General features: G+C 38.7%; 2 protein-coding genes across 2 annotated transcripts; one reads left to right on the forward strand and one right to left on the reverse strand.

The window, feature by feature from the left end:
* Window positions 1–606: 606 nt before the first annotated feature.
* Window positions 607–6,462, forward strand: LOC104616352 (nucleolar GTP-binding protein 1-like; the record flags this gene model as incomplete). The annotated part of the gene is made up of 9 exons (XM_010284118.1): window positions 607–696; window positions 1,140–1,250; window positions 1,496–1,573; window positions 1,682–1,733; window positions 2,323–2,423; window positions 3,330–3,527; window positions 4,402–4,467; window positions 5,596–5,730; window positions 6,262–6,462. Coding segments are annotated over 9 exons (984 nt in total), but the record flags the coding sequence as incomplete, so codon positions are not given.
* Window positions 6,463–9,175: 2,713 nt separating this feature from the next.
* On the reverse strand, window positions 9,176–13,158 carry LOC104614490 (isopentenyl-diphosphate Delta-isomerase 1). Its single transcript, XM_010284117.1, has 4 exons — window positions 12,996–13,158; window positions 12,244–12,336; window positions 10,750–10,880; window positions 9,176–9,593 (listed from the first exon to the last, which is right to left on the reverse strand). Exons 1-4 carry the CDS (start codon window positions 13,135–13,137, stop codon window positions 9,276–9,278), a joined length of 684 nt encoding a protein of 227 aa, XP_010282419.1. The 5' UTR covers window positions 13,138–13,158; the 3' UTR covers window positions 9,176–9,275.
* Window positions 13,159–13,682: the final 524 nt, after the last annotated feature.

The raw sequence follows: 13,682 nt of genomic DNA on the forward strand, positions 1-13,682 counted from the left end.
TGTGATTCTGTGAATAGTGCAATGGAAAGTAGTTCTCCAGGTCTTGACCCGTATCTTTCTTAAGTACTGTCTTAATGTATATCCTTGCTGGAATAAATGCCAAACAGAGGCAAGTCCTTAGTGGTTTCAGAAATCTCTGACGCTGTGAGAACTTTCAGTTACTGCTGTAGTTGGAAGTAAGACTGCCGAGCCTTGTTCCGTGATTATTTCAGTAAGGGTTCAGAGTCGATGAGTGCTAGACTGAGAGGTGTTGCTGAACAGTTGCAGAGAAGGTCCCACTGGGCGACACATGTATATGCAGCACTAATTCTTTTGTATCTACAAGTTCAAGGACACATAGAATTTGTGTTTCTCACTCTTTTTCTGTTTTGTTTTCCTTATGGGTTATTTATAGGTGCCTTTTTAGAAGCAAATAACTACTTTCAAAAGAAGAAATAGATTAAATAGAACTGTAGTTGTAAAGTTTCTGTCATCTTTTTAGAAATCCATTCTAATAAAATAGTAACAAGTTGCATGTGTCGATACTGGATTGAGATTTCTGTTCATAATGTATTGGTGTATTAAGAAATGGGCAGGATGTAATTCTTTGAGATGTTTCTGTTTTAGAAAATATTTGAAACTTTTGAAGCAGAAGGGTTTTCTGTAATAGAGACAAGTACTCTAACAGAAGAAGGTGTAATCCAAGTTAAAACAGAGGTAAGTCTCTTTTCTCTCAATTTAATTCCAAATGGACAGCTAACATTTTGCCTCATTTGTATGAATTTAATCTCAGTCAAACTGTGCATTATAGTGTAAACTTTAAGCCTGTTATCCTTTTATAGCCTGTTGAGCCTCAGTGGACTTCCAAATGGAAAAGTATGTCTAATACAAAACATAATTTAAAACAAAATATGGTGAGGTTTTTCTGAGTCCTGTTGCTTTCTGTTATTGTCAGCTTATTGTAAAAAAAAAAATTGTATGCATCTTCCCATAATATTTTTATATAAAATAATTCAGTGCTTTTGTAAGAGTTAGGGATATGGAAGATTAGAAAGAAGATGAGATGTGAAGCTAGATATTTGGAATTGAAAGCCTACTGTGCCGTTTGTTGTATGAGGAAGGCTTCATTCCTTACCCAATGTTGCCATGTGTGCTTTCAGGCCTGTGACAGACTGTTGGCCCATCGTGTTGATACTAAAATGAAAGGAAATAAAGTGAATGAAGTATTGAATAGATTACACTTGGCCATGCCAACCAAAAGAGATAACAAGGTAGGCTATGTTTACACCTTTTTAGTGTTATTTCCCAGTACTTCTCTCATCTTAACATGTGAACAGATTAATATGATGAAATTTGCTTAGTTTTTATCTGCAACTGCTGGTGGGAGAGTCATCTTGGGATTTTGTATTCTTTAGAAATAATTACTCTGCAATGGTGATTTATAGCGTTATAAAATATGGATTCAAACTTTTTTTTCCCCCTTTTTTTTTGGGGTGGATTGTTGCATTAATTTCAGGAGCGGCTGCCTTTTATACCTGAGGGAGCAGTAGCACGTAAGAAACGCATGGAAGTAGACACACCCAGGAGGAAATTGGTAAGTGGCATCTCTTACTTAGGAAATCAGCAGATGGATTTTAAATTTGCTATATTAACCCATAGGTTTTAAATTACATGGTATATTAAGCCATGTGTGTCTTTGCAGGAGAGAGATCTTGAACTTGAAATGGGAGATGATTATGTTTTGGATCTTCAGAGTAAGTATTATACTTAATATACAAATTAAATATGATAAGAATCAGTACTATTATTATTAAGCAGTAAAGTTTGGCTGTTTAAAGGGAGAATACCTAAACTTGACTCCTTTCAGTTAAGTACCAATGCCATCATGTTATTGCATACTAGCCTTTGCTTCTGTTCCAGAACTGGTGATCTTCAGCTGTCTTTGTTTTGTAATGTCACTCAGTTGTTTCCTGTCTTGGAGTCACAGACCTATAATGACTGGTCTGATGATTCTAGTGTTTTTTCCTTTCCCTTTAGTGTTGTGCTATCTCATTAATTCCTGATGCTTTGTTAAGAAAGTATCAATGTGAGAGAGACTGCACGTATTCTGTTCAGCTGGATATCTCTTGCTTATTATGGCTTGGCAGTGGATTGTGTCCTTATTGAACAGTATTTGGCAATAGGAAGGAGGTCAAGAGTATTTGTGAATATGTCAGAGATGATACCAAATCCTTGCCATTTAGGGATACGGCACTTTTTAAATTGTGATCTGAGTGGTGTTTTCTGTCATTGAACATTCTTTGAAATTATTTTTGTCTCTTTCTTTTTTGTTACATTCTTAAGAATACTGGGACTTAATGAATTCATCTGAAAAATATGATAAGATACCCGAGATATGGGAAGGTCATAACATACTTGACTACATTGATACGGATATAATGAGAGTGAGTTTTCCATTGTTCTTTTTACACTTTTCTTGCCTCTTTATCCCTGTATTTGTTTAGTGTAAATTACTGTGTTTGTAGACTAAAACCAGTATTTCATGAGAACAAGTTCTTTTACGTTGTCTGCACTTTCCATGGGAAAAGATACTGTTTTCTCAATGATCCAAGGACAGAATTTCAGAAGAATGGAAAATTGCTTTACTTTGTCAGAATGATGGTGATCTTATCTTTTCCATCCTAAAATATGAGGCTTGCAGGAGAAATTATATTTCTTCATTTTTTGACTACAGCCAGAAGGAACGTAGCTATCAAACTCTACGTATTATTAATAATATGAAATTCACCATCAAATTTATATCTGCTGATGTATGATGTTAATGGAAATGGACTGAATTCTCCATTTTTAACATTTTTATTTAATAACAAGCACAGTTCTTATTTTTTGCTGGTTTTTAAGAAGTAGTGAGTGCAGACTATGGAGCCTGCCTGTTATGCAGGTGGATTCATCTGAATCGCTGTTTTTCCAGACTCATGCTAAAGGTAGGAAGAGGTTTTTTTTAAAAGTGTGTTTCCAGAAAAGGCATAGCTAGCACAGTTCACAGTATAGTACATCTGCATTCACGCAGTGGGCAGCTTCAGGGCAGTCACACAAATACAGGCAAGCTGTAATGCGATGTGATCAAATAAGTCTGCCTAATAGTGTGCCCCATAGGTTCACTGTAATCTTTATCACCATCTGTATTAAGTGTGGCTGGAGGGGTCATGATAATGTAGTCATGTAGTTCCTTCCTTGAAGCGTCTGCATGCTGTCATGGCCCTGGGCCATGCAAAAATATAATGTTGAGGATTTTAAGTCAAGGATTTCATGAGCATCTTGATTTTCATTTCATATCTTCAAAATCTAAGAAACTGGAAGAGTTAGAGAAAGAGGAAGAGCTGAGAGAAGCTGCTGGAGAATATGACAGTGAACCAGAAAGCGAAGATGAAGAAATGATGGAAATCCGACAGTTGGCACAACAGATCCGAGAAAAGAAGAAACTGAAAATTCTGCAGTCAAAGGAAAAAGATACTCGAGGTCCAAGGATGCCTAGAACAGCTAAGAAGGCAAGTATAGAACATATTCTGTAGTAAAATCTTGCTGATGTGTAGTAACTTTATGAAAACATAAAACACTATTGGGTAGTGGAACTGATCACTTTTTCTCATGTTTGGCCCTCTCCCTTGCTTCTTGCTTCCTTCTGTGCTCCTGGGAGTTGTGGTAACTACTTAGTTCTGGAGGCCAAACCAAATGAGTGACAGTAGCCCTTTTTGTTTTGTGTCACGCAAATGAGTCTTTTGTAAAATTATATATATATATTGCAGAAAATGTTTTGAAGGCTGCCGTTCAGCTCATTTAATTGGATTGCTGCATCATATTTTGTTGTTGTTGTTGTTGTTAACACAAAGAATTAGGAGAATTTCATACTTAAAATTATGTAAGATTTGTTATGGAGCCCTCCCTATGCTGGAAAAGATTGTATGTATTTCTTTTTGGAAGCTACGTATCACACTTTCTAATGTCAGAATCTCTTGTGACCAGTCCAAGACTATTGCAGGATAACAAACTGATAACTAGACATTTTGAGAAAACCAATCTTGCTGATTTTGAACCCAGTATTTCTTATCTTCCCCAAAGTGTGTGCCTTTTGGGAGAGAAGGAAGTATTTCTGACTGAAATACCTTTCTTTGTCACCTTCCCCCCAAAAAGGCAACTATTTGAAAGATCTTTAGGGTATGCTGGGACACTACAGTCTTGTGTAGAAAGAATTTATGGGTGGAGAGAATCATGTTGCAATAAATGAAATGTGAAGTTACGACTTTCATCATCTGCTTTTTTGGGGTGCCAAAGGAATAAATATGTGGTGAATATAATGGGCTCATATATGATAGAACCATACTTTGTTGAAAGAAACATGTTTTCTTAACTGTCTTTTTTCAGGTCCAGCGGAAGGTGCTAGAGAAGGAAATGACTGATCTTGGACTCGACATGACTAATAAAGATGATGTAAGTTTTTGCTAATTAAACACAATGTATATCTGAAAGGGATCAATTTCATAACATGCTAAATTTCTTTGAGCATATTTGAAATGTCTCTTAGTGTTGGCACGAGAGAGAGGTGGGATCTATTGAGGAGAAAATAGGAAACTCAGATGAGGCAATTGGTACTGGAATTTTTGAGTGACGTGATCAAAAAATAAATGTTTATCAAGAATCACATGCATATATGCACTGCTTTCTGTTAGAAGTCTTAGAATTTGTATAGGATTGAAGAATGGTGTTTGGCTAAATGTACTACTTCATTTTCAAGTCTGCTTTGTTGGATAAGACACTTCTACGTCAGAAATAGTAATAATGACAGATGGGGCCTATCTTTTTACAGTTCATTAATTCTGTGAGTTGTCATTGAAGTTTTTGAGGGCAACTGGCATCTTGAGATGTAAGACAGCTAAAGTACTTCAAACATAAACTTGCCTTTGGGAGACATTTAATTTTATCCGAGACAAAAAAAAATCCATTCTGTACAGCAAATCCAGGAGTATTATGGCTATCTAGATCTTGAGACCTCCAATTCTTTCACTAAACAAAGAGTTAGGAAGCAAGGAATGTCAACACTACACATCTGAAGCAAGCATTGATGCTTCTCAGAGCTGATATGCCATGTTGATTTAGGAGTGATCTCAGTGCAGAGGAATTTAATACTTACACTGTGGGATTGTATGTCTTCACGTCTGAAATTCTTTAGGGCTTTGTCCTGTAAACAGGACACTAATCTTGGTATGTTTCTTCATTGCTTTTTTGCTGTCGCAAAATTGTTTCACTATTGCTATCTATTAATTTGTCTTGTGTCTTTTTATCCATTACTTATGAATCTGCTCAGAAAAATGTCAGAAAACTGGAGTTAATAATTGTGAGAAGAACATGCTAATGTTCACCAAAATTGGAGTATTACTGCGGGACAGAAAGGCAATGCCCAGCAGTTGACCAGGTCTTCATGGAATACTATGGAGTAACACATCTAATGTGTCACAGCAGTCCACTTCCTGTTTTTTCATATTAGTCTAACTAGAAATGGAGCATGTCTGAGATGATTGTTTCTGTTTTTAGTAAATAAAGTGACGATTTGAATTTCAGGCACATTATGTGAGAAGATCTCGTAGTGTTACAAGGAAACGTAAACGTGACGAGTCTGAAACCCCTAAATCTGTGGCACGCAGTCGCAGCTGTTCTCGCACACCACGGGATGTTTCTGGTCTTCGTGATGAAAAGGTTTGTTGAAATTATTTACCTTTATAGCAATTAAAACAACATGATTGTACTTAAACCAGCTTCTGGGAAACTTCCTGCTAGGCTGGTTATGTTTGTCCAGAATTCATCTTTCTTCTCTTTGCAGCTTCATCTTCTGTTCGTTTGAACTCTTTATACTTCAGAAATGCCTAGTTCATTCTTAAAAATAAGTTGTAATGATACAGACTAAGAAATTACATTTTAAATTCTCATCTAAATGCAAGTATGAAAGAAGAGTTCTCCAAGCTGTGGAGTTCCATCTTTAGTTAAAGTTAGGAACTGGGGGGATAGCGCTGTCATGTTGTTAGTGTACTGGAAAAAGAAGAGTTCTGCTAAGGAGGGTTAGTGTCGTTTGCAGTGATGCTGTTCCAGAGGCGCAGATGGTGGCCTGTGTTGGGCGCTAGTTCATGTCCTTGTTACAGTCATCTAGCTTAGTGTTTTTTTAAAAAGAAGAGCTGGTTACCTGAGGCACTGAGGAAGTTACTCTGCGTGTGTGTGTGTGTTCTTAAATAGATGGTGAAGAAGGTCAAAACTATGGCAAAGAAAGCTCAGAAGAAAATGAATCGCCTGGGCAAGAAAGGAGAGTCGGACAGACACATATTTGACTTGAAGCCAAAACATCTGCTGGCTGGAAAGAGAAAATCTGGTAAAACACAGAGAAGATAAGCAGTCTTCTGAATTAAAGCTAATTAAAACGAAGTTTATTAAAACTAATTTCTAGTCCTGTCTTCCTTTTTAGTAATATGGAGTGTTTAAAAGGTGTGTGGTTTGTGTTAGTGGTTAAGACAACTTGAAGCTCAGATAAAGTTCTGATACTTTGATCTTGCAGTTCCAGGTAATACCATGAGAAATTTGTCGATACCAGTGCAGAAACCATTTCCAAATAAACACTGAAAATACCACTTTGTTCCATTTTCTTCCTACCGACCTTTAGCAGTAAAGCATTTGAAGTTCTATGTAGAACTAGATTTAAAACGAGGTTAAATCTAGAAATGCGAAGTATTTGTTAAGGAAGCTGCCATTAGAATTAAAAATGCACAGCTTTGCAAGGTACAGCATCATTAAGGTTTGGTTTTCTGTGCACAAGTTAATTCTCTGATGTATATATAGTGAGTGGTGAGTTTATGTTGCGGGTGAAGTCCAAGTGGTGGGGAGGGAAGGGGAGACTGACAGATGCTGCCTGAAGCTAGTGTTCATGTGCTGAACCAGCCTTGGGTGGAGGGGAGAGACTGGTAGTTCATGAAGCTGAACGGTGACGGGAGCTGGAGGAAGAATTGCAGTTCCAGGACTGACCTGCCATCTATAATAACCTCAAACAGCATGGGCAGGGAAGGTAGTAGTAGTAGTAGTTCAGGGATGTAGAAAGTGAGGATCAGGTATTGTCAAGAACAAGGTAGGACTTATCTAGAGGTTAGTAAAACTATGCATTATAAATGCCTGAACAATACACTTCAAATGCACAGTTGTAAAGATTAAACTAGAATCCAATGAACTACGCATGTTAAACAAAAACCCAAAAAGTTAAAGGGGAAGAATCCCTAGTATTTTTTTTAAACCATGTTTAAATACAACAGGGTAAGAATAGTGTTCAGATGCCAACTTCAGCGTTATTGGAGCATTATGTATAAATCCATATTGCTTCCCTGATCTACGTAGTTTAATAAATTTGGTATTAAAAACAAAGAAGTTGAATGTCAAGAAAAACTTTTAAGGGATTTTGAAGAACTGTTTAGCAACACTTCCTGTACATTATTTCTACTTCAGGATATGCTTTGCCAGCTTTTGCTCCAACCTGGCCAATTGAACTAGAAAAGTAGAACTTTGTGAAAATAAATCTATGCCCTGCTACCCCCATCATGCCACTTTTGTGACACCTAATAGGCATGGTGGTGTTTATAGTGTAGTAATAACAGAGATTATTCTCCGTGTGCCTCAAAGTTGGTAAAGAAAACAACAGTCAAGGTTTTAGGTTAGGTATTTTAATCATAATATTTAAGATAATCTTGTATTTTAAAAGTATTTGAAAAGCACTCTACTACTCAAGTAATGTGGCTGATTGCACTGAATTCAAGAGAGCTGTTACATTGTGTTCCTGTTCCCTCACCTACTATTATTTTCTTCAAGACAAATACATCAATTCAGGTCAACATGCAACGAACTCTGCTTTAAAACTTGTATGTGTTGAACCACTGGAGGCGCTGGCGTGCAGGAGCTTCAGTGCTGCCATCCCGACTGGGGTGAGAAACACCCAAAGCACTGGAAAACATTTGTTTCGGCTTGGAACAGATGCAGACTAGTTACAACTCTGTTACACGCAAGGAGACGTAGTGGTATGAAAAACATCCTGTTTCATCAAGACACCTCTGGGAGAAGTTAAGAAATTTGGGTTGATGTGAGCAGAAGAAATCACAATTAAGCTTTTGGGAGGGCGCAGGGGGGAAAAGTACTTTAATTGGAATCAAGACACCCTTGATTATTAGTTGTCTTACTAAAAAAAAGCCTTCCATTTGACTCGTTACTACAAACTGACAGCAAGATCAAAAAGGATTAGCTCTTGCACACCAGCAGAATTTCTGATTAACTGAAATTAAGACCTGGTGTAACCCACAAATTGTCAGTCTTCAATTCTGGAGTTCAAGGGGTTTGAGCTTTCCAGGACTTTGGAAAGACTGTTACGGTAGATGTTGCAGGAAAAAAAGCTGGTACCAAAGCTGCTTGTGTTTTCCAGATAGAGAAGAACCATTAATGCCTATATGCCTCCAGAGACAGGCTGGAGGCATGTACTCCATTAGATAGATACCATTTATATTTGGTGTAATTAACTTTTTTTTTTTTTTTAAGAGATGACCAGTCTTCAACTAACCAGAAAAGAGTGATGGGGAAAAAAAAAACAAACCAACCTCCCCAGTGTTTTATTATCTAAAGCTAAGACACATAATGCAGTGCTTCAAAGGGAAACTCAGTCCACACCGACAATCCTGCTACTTAAGCTTTCGGTGGTTGGAGAGATTTGCTTTCTGCAATTAAAGTAATCCTGATTACTTTGAATTAAGTGGGTTTTTTCCTCCAGGCAACTAGCTTTCTTGACATCAATGCAGAACTCAAATTCTTTAGTAATCACTGTTTTAGAAGGCAGAGTTGTGTACGGCTGGGAACATACCCTCTTTACTGAGCAAGCCAGACCGGAGGCACACAAACTCCCCTGCCAGCATCCATGGTTACACAGGGAAGCAAGAGCAAACCGGGACAGGCTGAGGAACTTTCCATCGTGCCAGGTAATGGAGACAGATGAACCCAGGGGTTTCTTATGTTACCGTTACCCATTTTATATGAGAACAAGCTTAACTCGCCCATGAGGAACAGAGCGGGGGGAAGAGAGAAGAAAAAACATTGTCTACAACCAACTCTGTTAACATTATTTGTTAAACATGCTCCAGGTGAACCAATTTTAGGCACTCAAGAGCCACAAGCTACCACCACGTTAATGAGACAGCACTTCATTGCCTTCAGCACCTTTTTACATCTATTTACATTCGGTGTATTTTTTCATGATCAACAAATTTTTTCAAGTTAGGTAAGTTATCCCACCACTTAAAAAGAAAGGTCTCTGCAATAAGTTTAAACCATGGAGTAATTTTAACTTCATTCTTGGAGGCTTTGTCCAAGAGCTGTTTCAGTTCTTTCTGTGTCACATAGCAGTAGCTTTGGATCTCATTAGGGTCGGGATTCAGCATTACATCCTTCTGTACAAACAAGATATAGTCTATCTCATGTTCACCCCAGATCCCATCAGACTTGGCCTTGTAGTGAATTCGTGTCAGGTACGAGATTTCTTCTGGAGTGACCTACAACCAAAACACCTGTCAGAACCGGAGCCAAACCAGAACAATTGCACTGCTAGGCATGACAGAGGAATTATCAGCTATTACCCCCTTCCTTGAAAATTATTTTTCCCCCAAGTGTATTTCTTCACAAAGAATTACTATGAAAAAAAAAAAGATTTTTACCACACCTTGACATCAGTTGCACACCATTTCTCTGGTCAGAATCACCCTATGATATTTTGAGTGGATTTCCTCTATACAGTAAGCTTCAAATAACATTTACCAAAGCTTAACGCACACTGAAGTGCTGATGAACGCAAACACCTGCACCTGCCCCTTACCTGCCCGGGAGAAGACCTGACAGCTACTTAAAGCCAAGGTGAGAACTGCATACTGACAGACCACGTCTAACCCTGATCCCCCAGGGATCTGCACAAGTCGCAGATCAGGTAATTAATTCTGGGGACAGCCTAACCATCGTGTTTCCCAGTAGCACACTGCTTCTCCTGTGTCCCATGACACAAACACAGTTAGTTAAAAAATCTCGAAAGAGATTTTGACCACAAGCATCATTCAGCCAGCTTCACCCTGTTCTTTCTGCACTCCCAAACTGCCACCAGAAAGGAAGGGACCAGAAGTGCGTTGTGTGATGGCTCTGGAAGAAACACCGATGCCCAGGCCACCCTACTTCCCATAGGAAACTTGGAAGTGCACAGGGACCTGTACACAGATGCTGGCAGCAGCTCACAGCGATGCTCTCCAGGAGCACCAGTCGTACAGAATGCGTACAGCACTCTGCTATCGCCCTGGAGACAAACTGGAAGGATGGCGTGTTGCCTTCCCCCCGGGCCAGGAGGGCAGCTTGCCCAGCTGGAAAACATGTAGGCACCCTTGGTCAGACCTGAAGCAATGCAAACCTTCATTAGTGTGATTTACTCTTTGGCTCATATTTAGTTTAAGCAGTGGAATACTCTAAAATACCATGTAGCGATGGTATCAGCTTTTGGTGGATGGAACATAGATGAAGACAACTCAAATTCACCGACTTCTCTACATCTCCAAAGTTAAATTCATTTTTAGGTTTCAGGCTGACTCTACCTGCCAGATGCAGTTAGTCTGTTTACCAGTCAACTGGGAAACAATGGCAAGAATTCCCATTTCTTCTTCCTTCCTTTACCTGCTCCATGGGAATTCCTAACTCTGCTTTCAGTCGTCTCTGTGCTGCTCTCCGAACACCAATAGCATTATTTTCTTCCAGCTCTAGCGGATGGCTTAGAGGATGACTACAACAAGTGTTGGTAAAACAATCTGCAAGAAGTTTGTATCAGTACATTTTCAACTTGTATAAAACATTGCAAAAAAACCCACAAAAAAAACCCTAAACCAAAAAACAACCACCACCAAAAAAACCCCAGAGGTAGGACAGTTATTCAATGCGTCACAGCTTTGTTTGTCTTCCATAGAGATTGGTCAGAGAGGAAGGAGGATATTTTCACCTTTTATTTTTCTTTCCATGTTTTGCACCAAGATTTGTCTGTACCAAGTACTCCTTTGCAGGTTAGTATTTGATAGGCGTGAACACGTGCGTTCTCATATGCAAGATAGCATCTACTTAGCCAGTTTGTAAAGACATTGTTGATCCTGCAAACGCTAATTAAAATTACTTTGGGGAGTTTATATGCAACAGAATATTGAAAATATGCCCGCAGCTTCAAGGCCAGCTGACAATTAGTAGAAGTAAATAAGCAGCTAAGGTTTGTGTTTAAAGCACAGATCCTCTATACCCTGCTTCAAGTATATTAAAAATTACTTACAAGTTATGTAGAGTAACTGTGATTGGCCAACCTTCTATCTGTAAGAGTCTAGCTCAAAAGCATCTAAAATGGAGTTTGATTACCTACAAACTACACTCAAGCATTTTGATTAGTTAGTAGTCAAGGAAAAAAAATCTGAAGTAAAGATTCCCTTGGAAGAAAAAAAGGTCTTTCTTCCTTGCGTTGAAGAGTTGAACTTGTTTCCCATCCAGACTTCTGAAACAGACAGCTTTATGCTTCCTCCAATATCTCTTGTGTAAGCTTTTTTCCTCCCTTTCATTCAACTTCTTATTTTTATGCCTCTCCATTTGCATTTGATAGTGATAGTTATGGGGTCTTCAAAAATCATGCACTATATACTTTGGCCACACAGTCTCCCTTTTTCTATAGCTAAAAAAGCATTTGTTAAGATGTACACAGATAAAGGTCTGCAGATCTCACTGAAACACAACATAACTGCTTCCCCAGCAGCAGGGCTCTGCTATACATCAACTACACGTCTTTACCGGTGGAATGAGAACACTCTCCACAGCCACCAGAGCCACTGCTTCAACTCAGCTAAGTAGGTCTTGCAGCAGAGGAGGTAAACAACACAGACTCTGCACTTGCATAAGCAGGATCAAACAAGTCAGGGAACAACCATTTCCCAAGAGTATGTAGAACAATAAGCTAGTGTTCCCATTATCTTACTTCATCCACAAGATAACTACTTCTTGAAGTCTTAAAAGTATCTCCTTTCCAAAGCAGTAAATTCTAAAACCTCAGAATGAGTTACATGGCAAAATTAGACTAGCCCATTTTAAAAACATTGATTTAAACAAAACATTCTTCTAAATACAATGTATTTCAGTACTAACCTGGAAATGTAATTTTTGCATTTGACCTCTGCTGCAGCAACAGTTTATTTTCTGTATTAAATAAGAAAACACTGAAAGCTCGGTGCAGTAAACCTAAAAACAAAACAAAAAAACAACAGAGAGGTATTTAAGAGAAGAAAAAAGACATACAAAGACAGTGTTTAAGGGCTTAGAATGCCTTCATTTTTGGGTAGCCTAAATTTAAAATTCATATGCATAAAAAAACAGGGATTTGACAAAAACCTCATTATTTAGGTTTCTCTGTCAGGTTATGCAAAACATGATGAAATTAGAAAAGTGCTAAGAACAACAATGCGACAGAATAGTTTACTACACTTGGTCAGTTCACCATTCTGAAGATGCACATCTGGGCAAGCTTCTAAGAAGGGCTCAGCATCCATAAATTTACTATCAAAAAGAGATGACTCAAGAATTCCTAAAAAACTGTATGGAATTCCAAGAAGCTTCAGGAATTACAAAAGTACAAACAGTACAATTGCTGTTTTCTGCAACTTTTGAGTTTGTTATTTGTCACTCTTCAGGAAGATGTGAGTATTTCCATACTCCTGGAGTATGGAAAAGGAGGTCACAAACTCCTGTGAGAGATTCACGAATCTGACCAACCACAAATAAAACTCACGCTCAATTAGAATGACAACAATAATAAAAAAAAATTTTCCTATTAGCAGTATTTGAAGTAGAACTCTGTGTGAACTACTTAACAGTTCAATCAGAAGGTAAGCAAGCTGTACCTTTATCAATGTTTTCATTCAAGTGACAGTTTTTCTTGGTATCTGCTCCAATCTTATTGTCATTTTCATCAATAAGGATGCACATCTCTGTCAGGAGCTGCACCTGCTGCTCATCCAGGTGATCTGTGTTTACTTCAGGCATTGTGACAGCAGCACACGTTCTACCCAGAAAAACAACGAAGAGCAGTCATTCAGTGATAACAACACCTACAAAGTTCTGCGCAGAGCATGAGAAATAATCAAACGGTTAGCTTTTCCAACACCGTATAAATGGTGCACCAATTATATTCCGGGGGTTTTACATGCTTTTGGATTTCTGAAACTTCCTACTCGCAATACCCAATGTTGCAATGTGATGTGTAGCTGCCTAAAAAATGGCTTTTTCGTTTCTCTGAAAGCTCACGCCGCAGGACAGCTGCGCCAAATGTAACATTTTGATGGGCTGCTAGTATAGGCAATCCAAGTCCAAATTTCACCCAGAAGGAACGGAAATCTCTGCCTATCCCCGCAGCCTGTGCGCGTTCCACACACCAGCGCTGGGTTACATTTCCAGTGCCTGGCATCGTGTGCAGGAGTAGTTTTTCCCCTCATCAGTAAGAGCTAAGTAACCGTGCGCCCTTGACCAGGACATGCAGCCCGAGGCACTTCCACAACACGCCCCGCCTTTACGGTCCCTGCCCGCCGTGC

The sequence above is a fragment of the Phaethon lepturus genome, unplaced genomic scaffold (assembly GCF_000687285.1).
Source record: "Phaethon lepturus isolate BGI_N335 unplaced genomic scaffold, ASM68728v1 Scaffold20793, whole genome shotgun sequence".
Classification (NCBI taxonomy): domain Eukaryota; kingdom Metazoa; phylum Chordata; class Aves; order Phaethontiformes; family Phaethontidae; genus Phaethon; species Phaethon lepturus.